The 13,915-nt window shown below is 42.8% G+C and overlaps 2 protein-coding genes across 4 annotated transcripts in view; both read right to left on the reverse strand.

The window, feature by feature from the left end:
- Nucleotides 1–9,261, reverse strand: part of ARHGEF4 (Rho guanine nucleotide exchange factor 4) — an 89,953-nt gene extending 80,692 nt beyond the window's left edge. Inside the window, exon 1 of one of the 3 annotated variants that reach the window (XM_032843161.1) lies at nt 8,737–9,261. In XM_032843161.1, coding sequence (XP_032699052.1) covers nt 8,737–9,193 — 457 coding nt within the window. In that variant the 5' untranslated portion in view covers nt 9,194–9,261. The remainder of the gene's footprint in view (nt 1–8,736) is intronic. The other 2 variants (XM_032843163.1, XM_032843162.1) reach the window with 2 other exon arrangements.
- A 300-nt stretch (nt 9,262–9,561) lies between these two features.
- LOC116858395 overlaps nt 9,562–13,915 on the reverse strand; it is a 61,691-nt gene continuing 57,337 nt past the window's right edge. The window contains exons 4-5 of the mRNA XM_032843166.1: nt 13,840–13,846; nt 9,562–9,588 (exon numbers count right to left, since the gene is read on the reverse strand). The gene's annotated coding sequence lies outside the window, so the exon portion shown is untranslated. The remainder of the gene's footprint in view (nt 9,589–13,839; nt 13,847–13,915) is intronic.

A 13,915-nucleotide genomic window follows, 5' to 3' on the forward strand; every position in this document is an offset into this window, starting at 1 on the left:
TTAATTAGCATCTTAATTAACATTAACCAAGATAGATCATACTCTGTGCCACAAAATCAAGCTTTAAAAATTTTAGAGGAACTAAATCATACAAAATATGTTTTCTTATGATTGAATTAAACTAGAAATCAATAAAAGATATTTGGAAGAATTCCTAAATATCTGGAAATTAAAAATCTAAATAATCTATAAATAAAAGAAGAAGTCACAAGGGAAACTAAAAAATATATATTTTTTTAAAGATTTTATTTATTTATTTGACAGATCACAAGCAGGCAGAGAGGCAGGCAGAGAGAGAGAGGAGGAAGCAGGCTCCCCGCCGAGCAGAGAGCCCGATGTGGGGCTCAATCCCAAGTCCCTGGGATCATGACCTGAGCTGAAGGCAGAGGCTTTAACCCACTGAGTCACCCAGGCGTCCCCTAAAAAATATTTTTAATTAAATAAAAACATATCAAAATTTGTGAGACATAGCTAAAGCAGTGTTTAGAGGGAGACTCAAGTTTAAATGCTTCTATAAGAAAAGAAGAATGGTTTCAAATCAATTGTCTACACTTACACTTTTTAAAAAAATTTTTTATTAACATGTAAGTCTATACTTAGACCTTAAGAAATTAGAAAAAAAGAGCAGATAAAACCTGAAGAAAGCAGAAGACGGAAAAAGTCAATAGGGCCAAAAGTTGGTTCTTTGGAAAGTCAATAAAATCGACAAGCCACTAGTTAGACTAACTGAAAAATTAAAAAAAAAAAGAAAGAAGACCACCACAACAAAGTCCTCCAGGCCTAGATAATTTACTGTTGAATTCTATCGAGCAGTTTAATTTAATTTAATCCCAAATCTACATAATTTACATAATCTCCTAAAAATAAAAAAAGCTGGTTGCAACTTTACTCCTTTAATTTGAATCTAGCATTTTGTAGGCCAGTAGTTTTCAACAGGGGATTAAAATAATAAAACCTATGCAATTTTATTAATATACAGATGTTTAAGACCTGCTTCAGACTTATTCAACCTCTTTATAGATATTCTTAGTATATTCTAACTACATGGTTGGTATATTCATAACAAATTTTGTCAGGATTATTATATATTATATCTGAAGATTTTTTTATGTAGAGATATGCTCATTCATTTAAATAAATTAGCTATAATGTTAACTATCTTCTTTGAAAATACAGCTAATCATTATGTTTATAATTATAATGTCTGAAATTTTTTGATTGACTTTGTTATCCTGCTTTGTATATAGCAGAAATATCCAAAATTCCTTGTCTGTTACACTATTCTTATCATGAATTCTCATGAGATCTTCACTTTTTTTTAAAAGATTTTATTTATTTATTTATCAGAGAGAGCCAGAGAGTGTGCATGAACACAAGTAGGAAGCAGGGGGAGTGATAGGCAGAGGGAGAAGCAGGCTCCCCGCTGAGCAAGGAGCCTGATGTGGGACATGATCCCAGAATCCTGGGATCATGACCTGAGCTGAGGGCAGACGTTTAATCAACTGAGCCACCCAGGCATCTCGAGATCTTTCACTTTTAAAAATTATTGGTAATAATTTAACTATAGCCACTTTAAGTCTTCTATAGATAGTTTTTTGTTTTATTCTGATGCTACAGCTAGTGGCCTAAAAACTTCCTCTTCAACAAAGAACCTTCTCAGTACTCCATGAAAGGGACTATGCCAGATACTTTTGAGTGTCAGGTTCTGATGATATCACATAATCAACTTTGAAATTCCAGCAGTGGATTTCTAAAACTCTAGCAGAGAAGCAGATGGATTTAAGAGATTACAAACCCAAGATAGACCAAAGTGATAATTACCTACATTAAACTGAATGATTTGATTAAGGATGATTGTGAGTTTTATTTGCAACATTGTTAATATTCTAATGTTCTAATTTCTGGATATATAAGGAACTCCCCTTTTATTCTCTTAAGTTATCCTTAATTGATAAACAGCCATTTGGTAGAGTATGCTTTTGTAAAACGAAACATTTATTAATTATACCTTTTTCTCCCTGCCTGACCCCTCCAGAATTTGGACAGTCTGAATCCTCTTATATTCATAGCAATATAATTGTTTGCACAGGTTCAGTAAGAATCTGTCCTCCTTGTTTAACAGGAAGAATACCTGGAAACTTGGCTATATGATTAGAATGTCACATTTAAAAATATGAATTTAATGACATACACCCAGTCACTTTTAAGGACCTAAGTTGACTTCATGCAGCCAATGCTTACAAAGCCTTCTTAGAAAAACTGGTCTGTTTTGGGGCTTAAAGAATTCCCAGACTTATAGGTCAGTGAGGAAGGTCACTATCTGGCAGGCTCAAGAGCATTAGGATATTTTGGAAACTTTCAGAAGGGAGGAATTCATTCAAATAGGTACTGTAGGTGAGTGGTGGGTGGTTCATGGTTTGGCTTCCTAGCCTCTGATGTATAATGCTCATAAACGAAGACCCCATATTGTCAAGATTTCAATTTAATTTACAGATTCATTACAATCTGTATCAAGATTGCAGAAGGACATTTTGTAGATATTGACAAATTGATTCTAAAATGCAAATGGAAAGACAAAGAAATTAGAATAACTACAGTAATATTGAAAAAGAAGAATAAAATGAGAGGTTCACATACCTTCCTTAAGAAATACTATAAAGTTAGGGTTAGACAAATACAGACAGTTGAGCTTTGACAATATGAAGGCAATTCAGTGGAGAAAGGATAATCTTTTTAATGAATGGTGCTACAAAACTGAACATGCATATGCAAAAAATGAACTTTGACCCTTACTTCAAACTATATAAAAATTAACTTAAAATGATCAAATATCTAAGTATAAAATCTGAAAGTATAAAAACATCTAGAAGAAAACATAGGAAACTCTATGTACTCAGGTTCAATAAAGGAGTTCCTGGATACAGCACTAAAAGTACAGTCCATAAAAGAAAAGGTATAAATTGAGTTTCACTAAAATTATAAACTTTTGCTCTGCAAAAGATGCCATTAAATAATTAAAATACAAGGCACAGACTGGAAAAAATATTTACAAATTATATATCTGACAAAGTACTTGTACTCAGAATATATGAAGAACTCTCAAAACTCAGTAATAAGAAAACAAATAATCCAATAAAAACTGGGCAAAAGATTCAGGCACTTCACCAAAGAAGAAGATATCCATATGGCAAACAAGCATATAAAAAAAATGTTCAACATCAGTAGTCACTGGGGATATGCAAATTAAGCCAAATGGGATACCATACACCTAACAGAATAGTTTGAGACACTGGCAATACCAAGTACCAAAGAAAATATGGAGCAATGGGAACTGTCATATTCTGATGGTGAGAGTGAAAGTGGTAGCTACTTTGAAAAAGAATTTGATGGTTTCCTATAGTTAAACATATACTTACAAAACAACCCCACAATTTACTGCTAGGTGTTTACCCAAGAGAAATGTAAACTTATATCCATACAAAGACTCTTACACTAACATCATAGTAGCTTTATTTAACAAAATAAACAAAATTATATATAGACAAAAACTGGGAACAACCCCCAAACAGCCCTTCAGTTAGTGAACCTAATAGACGAACTGTGGTATATCTATTTGGTGGAATAATATTCAACAAATAAAAGGAAAAAACAACTATTGATACATGCAAAACCATAAATGAACCTCAAATGTGTTATCCCAGGTAAAAGAAGCCAGCCTTGAAAGGCAATATGACATGAGTCCATGGATGTAACACTCTTAGAATAGTCAAACTGGCCAGGAACTGAGGGTAGGGGAGGGAGGTGACTACAAAGGAGCAGCATTAATTTTTTAGAGTAATAGAACTCTTCTGTGTTTAGATCACAGTGGTGATTACATAACTGCATACATCTGTAAAAACTTAGCACCAAAAAGAGTAAGTTTTACTGTGTTTAACTTTAAAAATAAAGGACAGAAAGTATGCAAGCATTTGGCCACATTAGTGTCCCTCTTAAAACCTTTCCAAGGCTCCAACAACTGTTAGTCCATAGTTCTTAGCATGGAGCCACAGCCTGGTCTTCCTTATCTCTTCCTATGGTCCTTATTCCATATTATTTGCAATTCCTGCATATTTAAAGCACTTGACACAGTACCCAGCATAGGTGCTCAGTAAACACAGGCTCCCCTCCCTTGTACATCTTTCTGCATTCATGTTGGCTCTTCCTCATGAAGGCTCTTTCTACTCCTCACCACACAGCTAATTTGCAGGCAATACGACGTAGGCAGTACCTTATCCTGAAAGGTCTCTCTGACTCACTTCTCCCTCTCTCTGCCCCTCATAACTAGTAGGGTCTGGTGCCTCTCTTCTGAGCTTCTTTGGGGAGCTTGCGGATGTACAGTAAAGGTTTGGGGATGTTCAAACCTTACACATTTTGAAGGAAGGGCTGGCCTTCAGCTGGTTCTGGAGAGATTGACTCTAAGTCCCTGAAATATCCTGTCTGATAAGAGTGGCTTTGTATACCTGGGGTCTTCAACCACCCCAGATACTTTATACAAACAATGTGATTTATGATGGGGGTTCCTGGGCAACACTCGATCAGTGTGGCCTCTGGAGAGCTTGGAGACTAAGCAGCTAAGGTCAGTCTTGTGGACACTATGTGTCTAAGTAAATGACCTCCAATTAAAAACCCTGGACACCAAGGCTGTGGCAAATTCTCCTGGTTGGCAATACTTCCTGCATGTTGTCACACACTGTGGCTGGGAAAGCTAAGCATGGTCCACATGGTTCCATGGGAGAAAACATCTGGAAGTATGCACCTGATTTCTCTTATATACGCTGCCCTACGCTCCTTTTGCCTTAGTTGGTTTTAGTCTGTAGGCTTCCACTGTAATAGACTGGAAACATGAATGTAACAGCTTTTCTGAGCTCTGTGAGTCTTTCTGGAGAATCATTCACTGAGAGTGGATGCCACTTGGGCTTGGGCACCAAGGGCTTGGTGCTCCTGACTCACTGCATCATCCCATTGGATTTACTTCTATTAGAGCCCTTATAGTGAACTGTCACTGTCTGTCTTGCTCTGCTGTCATTTATTTAAGGGCAAGATGTATGATTTGTATGATTTGTCTACCATCTTTAGTGCCTAGTACTGTGCTTGGGACATGCTAAGTGTTAAATAAATGTCTGACCACAAGACAGACCTAGCCTTCTGAAAAGTCTGATTCCTATCTGAGTCAGTAAAATGCCTCAGAGACTTGAAGAGGAAATGTGGGGGTAGCAAGCATTCTCTCCCAAGAAGGAATCATATGACATTAACCATGCAAAAGCACAGGTAGTGAAAACTGTCAACCCCAGAAGCCTGAACTGAGAAATAATTCTGTCAGATAAGACATCCAGAATAGAAATCTGAAAAGCCTTAGCCCAGCAGCAGCAGTGTGATAATATAGCTGAAGGCTGCAGAGACTATAGGCACTTGCTTTGGGGGGTGAGGGGTATGAGAACAGTGGAGCAGAAAGAAGGGTTACAGAAATTCCACCTTGTCAACTGTGTTTAATTCTCAGATTCTGTCTAAAAGGAAAGCCTTCTCCACACCAGGAAAAGTGAAATTTCAAAGGAAAATGCCAAGATTGGACATTTAAAATTCAAAAAGTCTTTTGGAAATAAGGAGAATTTTTATCTCTCTGCTAGATTCCCTAGCTGATGTTCTGCTCTGCAGGTAAGTATTGCAATTCTGCCCTCAAGGACTAGCCCTTCTGGTTCTTGCTGACAACTACAAAAATGTTTAGCAAATACACTCCATTACAAAAATCACAACAACAATAATTAAGTTTGCTAAGGATCCTTTACTGGTAATTCTGAATCTTTCTTAAGAGAGAAACACAGTTCAATTAAACACACATGTATTTTGTTTCAGAGCTATAGATGGAACAGAAATACAATATAGAATATAAAAATATGCTGACTCATGGAGGGTATCCACCTGAAATCAATAGCTCTGACTAGAATCATGGAATTTTATAGTTGATTAGAGAAGGAGTCATGCTTTCATTTTGAAAATGAGATAACTGGGATCTAGGAAAAAAAATAGCTGTCAAATAAAGATAACAGCATGCAAATAGCCAAGACATTACTTCAATATGTACCCTCCCCTCCCATGTGCAACCCAACACACCTTTTCTTTATGGACCTGGCACTCCACTGGAGCCTCCACTCCAAACCTGGTAAAGAGCCCTTATCAAATCACATGGGTCCAGGCCTGAAGCTTTAGTTAGACATGGCCTAGCTAGGCAACTTTGGATAAGTTATTGCATCTCTCTGATCCTGTTTTTGTACCTGAGTTGTAGGATAATAATCTTACCTCACGGGATTTTTATGTGGTAAAGCAGTTAACATGGACCATAAGAAGATGCTCAACAAATTCCCTTTGTTCTTCGCATTGAATCCCCTTCCGTGGCAGCCTTTCCAACCAGATCTCCTCATCTAAACCACAAAACTAAAAAGTATTACTCGAGTGCCTATTTTCTTAATTTCTCTCAAGGATGGAATAGCTAGTGCTGTTTTAGAAGAAGAGAAGAAAATTCATGCATTGCATACAGTAGATGTCTTAGGACATTAGGGTTTAATTCTCTCCTGGAATCCAGTTGTGATGGTGTCATGGACTCATAAAACTCTACAGGGTCCATGGCAGCACCGCTACAAATTTAGTATTGAATACAACTGATACAGGGTCCCCCAAACAAGGCAGGGAGTAGAGGGTTGAGGGTTAGGATTGAGGGCAGGGGATCAAGAGGGGATTTAAAATGCCTTCAAGCCCTGGGTCTCTGTGGTTGGTTACTGACCAGCACTCCCTGAGCTCTTTATATGCCTAGCAGTACCTGTGTTCTGTGAGGGGCATGGCATTTGCTTCTGGGTCTCACATCAACTCTTCCAATAACATGTTGCTCTAAACACTGTCCTCCCACTGTAGGGGCAACTCTGAGCCCCTCAAGGAGCAGCCTTCTGGGCCTTAGCTTTTAACTTGCTTCACCTCCTAACACACACATATACACCACCCCAGACCTTCATACCCATATAGCTGTTATCTCTAAAACTCATCCAGGTGGCCTCAGTGCCCCTGGTGTGGTCTGGGGAGTCCCTGAATCTTAAGGTCACCTAATTAACCTGGGTCTCTCCCATTTCCATCAGCTTCACTCCTGCCCTGGAGCAAAGGAGACCTTGGGGGTACCAGGGCCACCTATTGAGCTTCTCTGGGCCTGTTTGCCATTGCTGGGGTGGAGCAGGTAAGCCTTTTCACTCTGAAGTGGAAGGAAAGCTATTTGGGCTGAGAGAGAAAGAGAGAGAAAAGCATCCTTTATCAGTTTCCTTAAAGTCCCACTTATGGTATTATCTTGTTTGGTTTTCTCAAGTTGGGTTCTATCTAAGCACCTCAGGAAGGGAGGGAATGGAGAGTTTCAAGGGAATTGGGATGGGAAGGAGTCAGCTGAACAATTCTGAAAAAACTTTTATTTGGAGGAGACACCAACTTTTCTGAGTTTCACGTGTTTGTTTTGGGACAGAGCAGACGAGAATCATGTAATGTTCAATACAATGGGCATCCTTCACTTTCCTTTTCCAAACCATCTATTTTAGAGCAGGGTCCCAACCGTGTATCTGCCAGTAAGGGTACTCTCACACCCTTGGAAGTCAACCTTTAACTCTACTCCCCAACATGGCCTGTACTCCACCCTTGGGGAAAAGGGGAACTGCTGTCTGTATGGCCCCCGCTCTTCTCTGGCTCTGCTGCTTTGACCAGGGCACATGCAGAGCCTTACCTCCACATCAAGTCCTTGGTAGGACCATATAGCTCTCACAAGTTGCACCCCCTGTGCCATGCACAAGCATAAGGCAAGTGTTACCTTCCCCCCAACCCCCCATTTCTGATTTCTGGGCAACACTTATCTTCCTTTAGAGCTCCCACATCAGGAGCTCAAAAATAACCTGTTGAATGTTTGCAAGAAGTAAAATATAAATAATCCCGTTTACCAGCTAACCAAGGGTAGGCCAACACCATTTATAAAACCAGTCTGGACTTAATTAATATTGAGGGTCAAAGTCTTTCTCTAACTCTATAGCAAGAATTGGGCCCTCTGAATAGAAAAGGGGGGCACTAGGGAAGCACATGGTCCCTGGGACTCCAGAGCAAGCCCATCTCAGAGAAAAGCACTGCTTATTTCAGAGGATCCAAGACAACCCCTTCTCTGGGTGGGGAGCCTGTTCTGAAGCAAGGACCAAATGCACTGAATCCTGTACACCCTTGGCCAGAGAGCCCTCTCCTATCTTCTGTTACAGAGCTCAAAGAACTGCAGCTCAGAAAGCCAGACATGTGCCATTGGTCAAGAATAGTTTGGGGAAGGAAAACAGAGCATCAAGGACCAAATTCTGTTCTCACCTTAAGCATTCAGTTTCCAGTTGACGCGCCCTGCTGGGGATGGGGGAAAAAAGGTCCCAGCTGTAACAGGTGGCCCACTGGTAAAAGTAGGTGAAAGAAGGGACAGGATGGTGGGAGGTGGTGGTGGCAAATCAGAAGAAAACCAGGGAAAAGAAAAGGAATGGGGAGGGTAAATCAATGGGAAGCAAGGAACCAGAAGATGGAAACGAAAAACAGAAAAAGTGAGGGAGGAGTGGAAAGGAAGCAAGACAGTCTCGAGGGGGAAAGGAGAGAAGCAGCAGCTGGAGAGAGGACAGACCCGGGGAGCGGCAGGGGCGCGAGCGGCGCCCTTACCCGCGGTGGCCGAGCGCAGGCTCTCCAGGCTCCAGGAGCGGGACAGGGCGCCGCGCATGCCCCCGCTGCAGCCGCGGCCGCCGCACACTACTCCGCTGCTGTCCGAGTCCGAGCCCGGAGACAGCCCGGAGCTACTGCTTCCGCTGCTGCTGCTGCTAGTGCCGAGGTCGCCGCTCGTCTGCCCGCTCGACTCGCTCGGGCATTGCTGCGCCCTCATGCAGGCGGGCCCGAGCTCGAGCCACAGGCTTGGGGGCGGCTGGGCCGCTAGGGGCGGCGCGGGCCAGGGCGCGGGGGCCGCTGCGGTGGTGGGGCTGCCAGGCGACAGGGCGAGCGAGCCGGGGCCCAGGCCAGGCCCGGCAGCGCCGTGGGAGGGCGAGGGGCGTGCAGGCGATCGCGCGGCGTCCTCGGCCCCATCCCCGTCGCCGCACGGCCGCAGCTTCGGGCCAGCTGACATCATGGGGCTCCGCTAAGGAGGTTTCCGGCCGGGCGCCGCCTGCTCGGGCTATGCGGCCACGGCGGCGAGGACCCTCTGCAGGCACGGGGCGCGCGCCACTCAGGGTCAGGGCAGGCTCCCACCCAGGAGGGCACGGCGCTTCCGCTCGCCGCCAGCTCCCTGACAGCCTAGCGGGCGCAAACCGGCGGCGGCGACCCGGTTGCGGGTTGCGGGTCGCGGGCCCGGTCGGCACGCGCTCACGCACGCGCGCACGCAGACCTGGAGCGGCGGCAGGCGCGGGCGCGGCGCGCGGGGGCACCTGGCCACCCTTGGTCCCCGCAGGGCCGCGCCCCGCAGCCAGCATTCGCATGCGTGTGTTAGGATCATTCTGAGAAGGGGACACCTCGAGGCCACGGTGGTGAGTAAAGCCAGTGGGCTTTTCTTCTGCAAGGATCCAGCTCAGACTGCGGGCAGTGCCTGTGTGTCCATGTGGGGCGGGAACCCAGATGAGAGGCCACACTCATCCAGGGGCAGTGACTCTGGCATGCAACCGTGAACACCGGCTAGAGGGAGCACGCTTGGCCAGGACACGCCTCTAGCCCCTGGCCCAGCCAGAGATTACAGGTTGTTTTTGTTTTTTGTTTTGTTTTGTTTTGTTTTGGGAGAGATAAGGATTTTAGGGAAGAAAGTTGCTGTTTGCTTTGACCCTTCCAGACACTTGTGAGAGTTCTGTGGGTTCTTGGAGTATGCCTAAAAGGTGAAATACCTCCACTGTTCCAAACAAGAACAATAAATGAAGAAGTACCTATATGAAATATAAAATCTGGGAGGTGAAAACAGTGGGAGACTTGGTCTTGGAAGTGAGATGTGTGAGGGGAGTCCTAATATGGATTGATACAAGCTGGTCAGGGCTGCTGACCCTCCCTCCGAACTTCCTACCCTCCCAGCCTCCCACTCCCAGTATTGTTCCTCCTTCAGCTCCTCCAACCCTCTAGGGAGATGGTTGTAAAGTGGCTGAGGTATTAATGATAATGAGGATAAAATGAGAGGTACTTGCCACACACCAGCTGGTATAGGGTGGATGCTGGAAAAGTCGTCATTTTCTCCCCTTCCCTGCATTTGGGGTCCATTTCCTGTGGCCCATCTCCTTCCTTAAGCTATATGTGCTCCTAGGTCTGTACCATAAGGGATACTGCATCATCATAGCTATCTATCTCCTCTCCTTGTAGGCCTTCTGTTATCTTGTCTATCAGATGAGTATATTAATATCTGCAGGTATTAACAGACGCAGGGGCTGGGGATAATGGCATGTCAACATTTGGGTAAAGCACAAAGTTCTATACAAGGATAAGGTAATATTGGTGTTGTTGGGTGTTCAGTTGATGGGCACTGGAGGGTGACTGAGCCAATCTGCGTCTTGAAGACCCCTCCCTCAATTTACTTTACTTGTCTGGGAAAACTGTGTGCTTTCCTAACTACTCCGTATGCCTCCATCCTTTCCTGCCCTTGGGAAGAACAATTCTTCCCTCCCCTTATTCCTGATTGTGGGTGGTTTTGCGAGAAGGGTCTCCCTCGTGTTCTTGTGCAGCTCTCTGGTTGAGGACTCAGAGATAAGCTCTTGTGGGTGAGGAGAAGTGCTCAGGAAAGAGATGGTCATTGCCAGCATGAGACATAGATCAAGAGACATCTTTCCCAACTCATCAGCAAGTCTGAGTTCTGCTCCACAATAAGTGTCAAATTCTCTTTGTCTTTACTGCTACCATGATCATACTGGGTTTAGAAGACAGCGTCAGTTTTTTAACTTACTCCACAGAGCAGCCTGCAAGAACTCCAAAATATAAAGCATACCATGTCATGCTCCTGCCCGCCAGAACCCTCTCCTCACAATTAGCCAGACTTGCAAGATCCTGTGTATTCTGACTTGACCTATGTCTGCAACTCTTATCTCCTCTATTCTTTGCTCTCTGTGTTCCACCTACTGTTGCCACCTTGCTGTTTCTCCTTCTGGCCTCACGGTCTTTGCACTTACTGTTCTTTTTACCTGGAATACTCTTCTTTTGCTTTTCAGGGCATTGGCTCCTCCTCAACATTCAGATCTTAGAAAACATAACCTCCTCAGCAAAACTTCATTTATCCTTCACAGGACTATCTGTCAATGGCTTGTTGTTTATCTCTCATCTGCCCCCATAGACCCTGGGTGCTGGGACCATTACAGTCTGAGTGCTTTGTGTGTGCCTGTGGAGGAATGACTGGGGGCCTGGAACTGAGCAGGAGGCCATCTAGGCAGGAAGGGAGCATTCTTGTTCTTTGGGATCAGGCCCTTGAGCAGATGATGTGTCATCCTGAGTGGATGGATAGAAAAAGTGTAGATAAAAATTTTCCAGATGGCAGGAGCCATGGGCAAATCTAGCCTCTGTAAGCCACTGGCAGCCAGACAGCGAAGCACCATGCTTTTGCTGAGTCCATTTCTCTTTTAACTCTTCCTGAGACTTAGTAAACTCTTATTTGAACCAGCTATCCTGGTCTCAGCTGTACTGCTAAGTTTGAGTATGAAAAAGGGATCCACATTTCTTAAGACCACAGTGATAATGGGAGCTAAAATTAAAGTTTTTTAAAAAAGACTTATTTATTTATTCCAGAGAGAGAGAATGCATGGGTTGGGGAAGAATAGAGGGAGAGGGAAAGAATCCCAAGCAGACTCCCCTCTGAGCATGGAGCAGATGCAAGGCTCAGTCTCACAATCCTGAGATCATGGCCTGAGCCCAAACCAAGAGTTGGATGCTCAACAAACTGTGCCACTCAGGTGCCCTGGTGGCTAAAATTAATACTTATTGCCCAAGGTTAAGGAAGGGGGATAAAAGTTGATTCAGTGAGACTTAGTTACCTCCCTACCATGGGAAGCCCATCAAACTCATCGATTTCTGATATTATTAAAAGAGAGAGGAGATTTTGGTTCTCTTAACATCACATGATAGGTTTATAATTATAAGTAATTACTTCTCTCTCTCTGTGAATTAACAATAATACAGTGTCTTTATCAGAAGGGTCAGCACAGAGGATCACTGATTGAGGCTGGCTCAATGATGTGAAAATAGGAGGTGCAATTGAACTATACATGTAGAAACAGACACAGAATGGGATTGAAACATCTCTAAATTTATGGATTGACTTCCGTCCTGTCTCTACTGACTAACCCTGTACTTCAGTTTCTACAACAGTATTAAACAGAAAGAAGCTTTAAAATCAGAGAGATCTGGGTTCAACTTCTGGTTTTCTCTTACTACTTATAACTTTGGACAAATTATTTAAACTTCTTAAGTCTTTCTCTCTTCATCCATCAAATAATGACACTAACAATATTTTTTCAGGATTATTATAAGGATTAAATGAAGTGCTATGTACATACTCAACAGTGTCTAGAAATGTCTGAAATCTTAGCTGATATTTATTAAGTATATACTAAATGTTAAGTACTTTATATATATTATTTAACTTCCACAATAACTTTACGTAATAGGTACTATTATTGGCCTCTCTTTTTTTTTATTGATTTCTTTTCAGCGTAACAGAATTCATTGTTTTTGCACCACACCCAGTGCTCCATGCCATATGTGCCCTCCATATTACCCACCACCTGGCTCCCCCAACCTCCTACCCCCCACCCCTTCAAAACCCTCAGATTGTTTTTCAGAGTCTATAGTCTCTCATGGTTCATCTCCCCTTCCAATTTCCCTCAATTCCCTTCTCTTCTCCCTATGTCCTCCATGTTATTTGTTAAGCTCCACAAATAAGTGAAACCATATAATAATTGGCTCTCTCTGCTTTACTTATTTTACTCAGCATAATCTCTTCCAGTCCCGTCCATGTTCATAAAAAAGTTGGGTATTCATCCTTTCTGATGGAGGCATAATACTCCATAGTGTATATGCACCACATCTTCCTTATCCATTCGTCTGTTGAAGGGCATCTTGGTTCTTTCCACAGTTTGGTGACCGTGGCCATTGCTGCTAAACATTGGGGTACAGATGGCCCTTCTTTTCACTACATCTGTATCTTTGGAGTAAATACCCAGTAGTGCAATTGCAGGGTCATGGGGAAGCTCTATTTTTAACTTCTTAAGGAATCTCCACACTGTTCTCCAAAGTGGCTGCCCCAACTTGCATTCCCACCAAGAATGAAAGAGGGTTCCCCTTTCTCCACATCCTCTCCAACACACATTGTTTCCTGTCTTGCAAATTTTTGGCCTCATTTTTCAGTTGAACCTAACAAGCTAAGAATGATCCAAGGCCACTCATCTAGGAAATGGTGGAATTGGTTCTAGTGCTCACCAGCGATGCTTTGAACCACTATGTAATTTGTTAATTCCTTTCCTCCTAATTCTAAGCATTCTCTAGACAGTTCTTGTTGGAATATTATCAGTATCATTGGCAAGAGACACTGTGAGCCTACTTTATACAGAGCATAATACTAGTTGTTGGGGATATAATGAGGAAGTTTAAGCAATGGATCTTGATATCAAGTAAGTCTGATATGAGCTCAGTCATCTAACTTGTCTCCTTTAAGACTCTAACTGAAATGACTAATAGGTCATAAAAATAGGGGAAATCAAGTTCTCCTGACCCACTCCCCAGTGTAGCTGGTGAAAATTACTTAAAAATAACAACTTAAAAGCTCTGGATATGGTCCTCGCAGACAGACCACAAATAAAGAAACATCTGTTTAAGAAAATCAATGAAAGTTTACTAA

The sequence above is a fragment of the Lontra canadensis genome, unplaced genomic scaffold (genome assembly GCF_010015895.1).
Source record: "Lontra canadensis isolate GAN:19392208 unplaced genomic scaffold, GSC_riverotter_1.0 scaffold136, whole genome shotgun sequence".
Taxonomy (NCBI): domain Eukaryota; kingdom Metazoa; phylum Chordata; class Mammalia; order Carnivora; family Mustelidae; genus Lontra; species Lontra canadensis.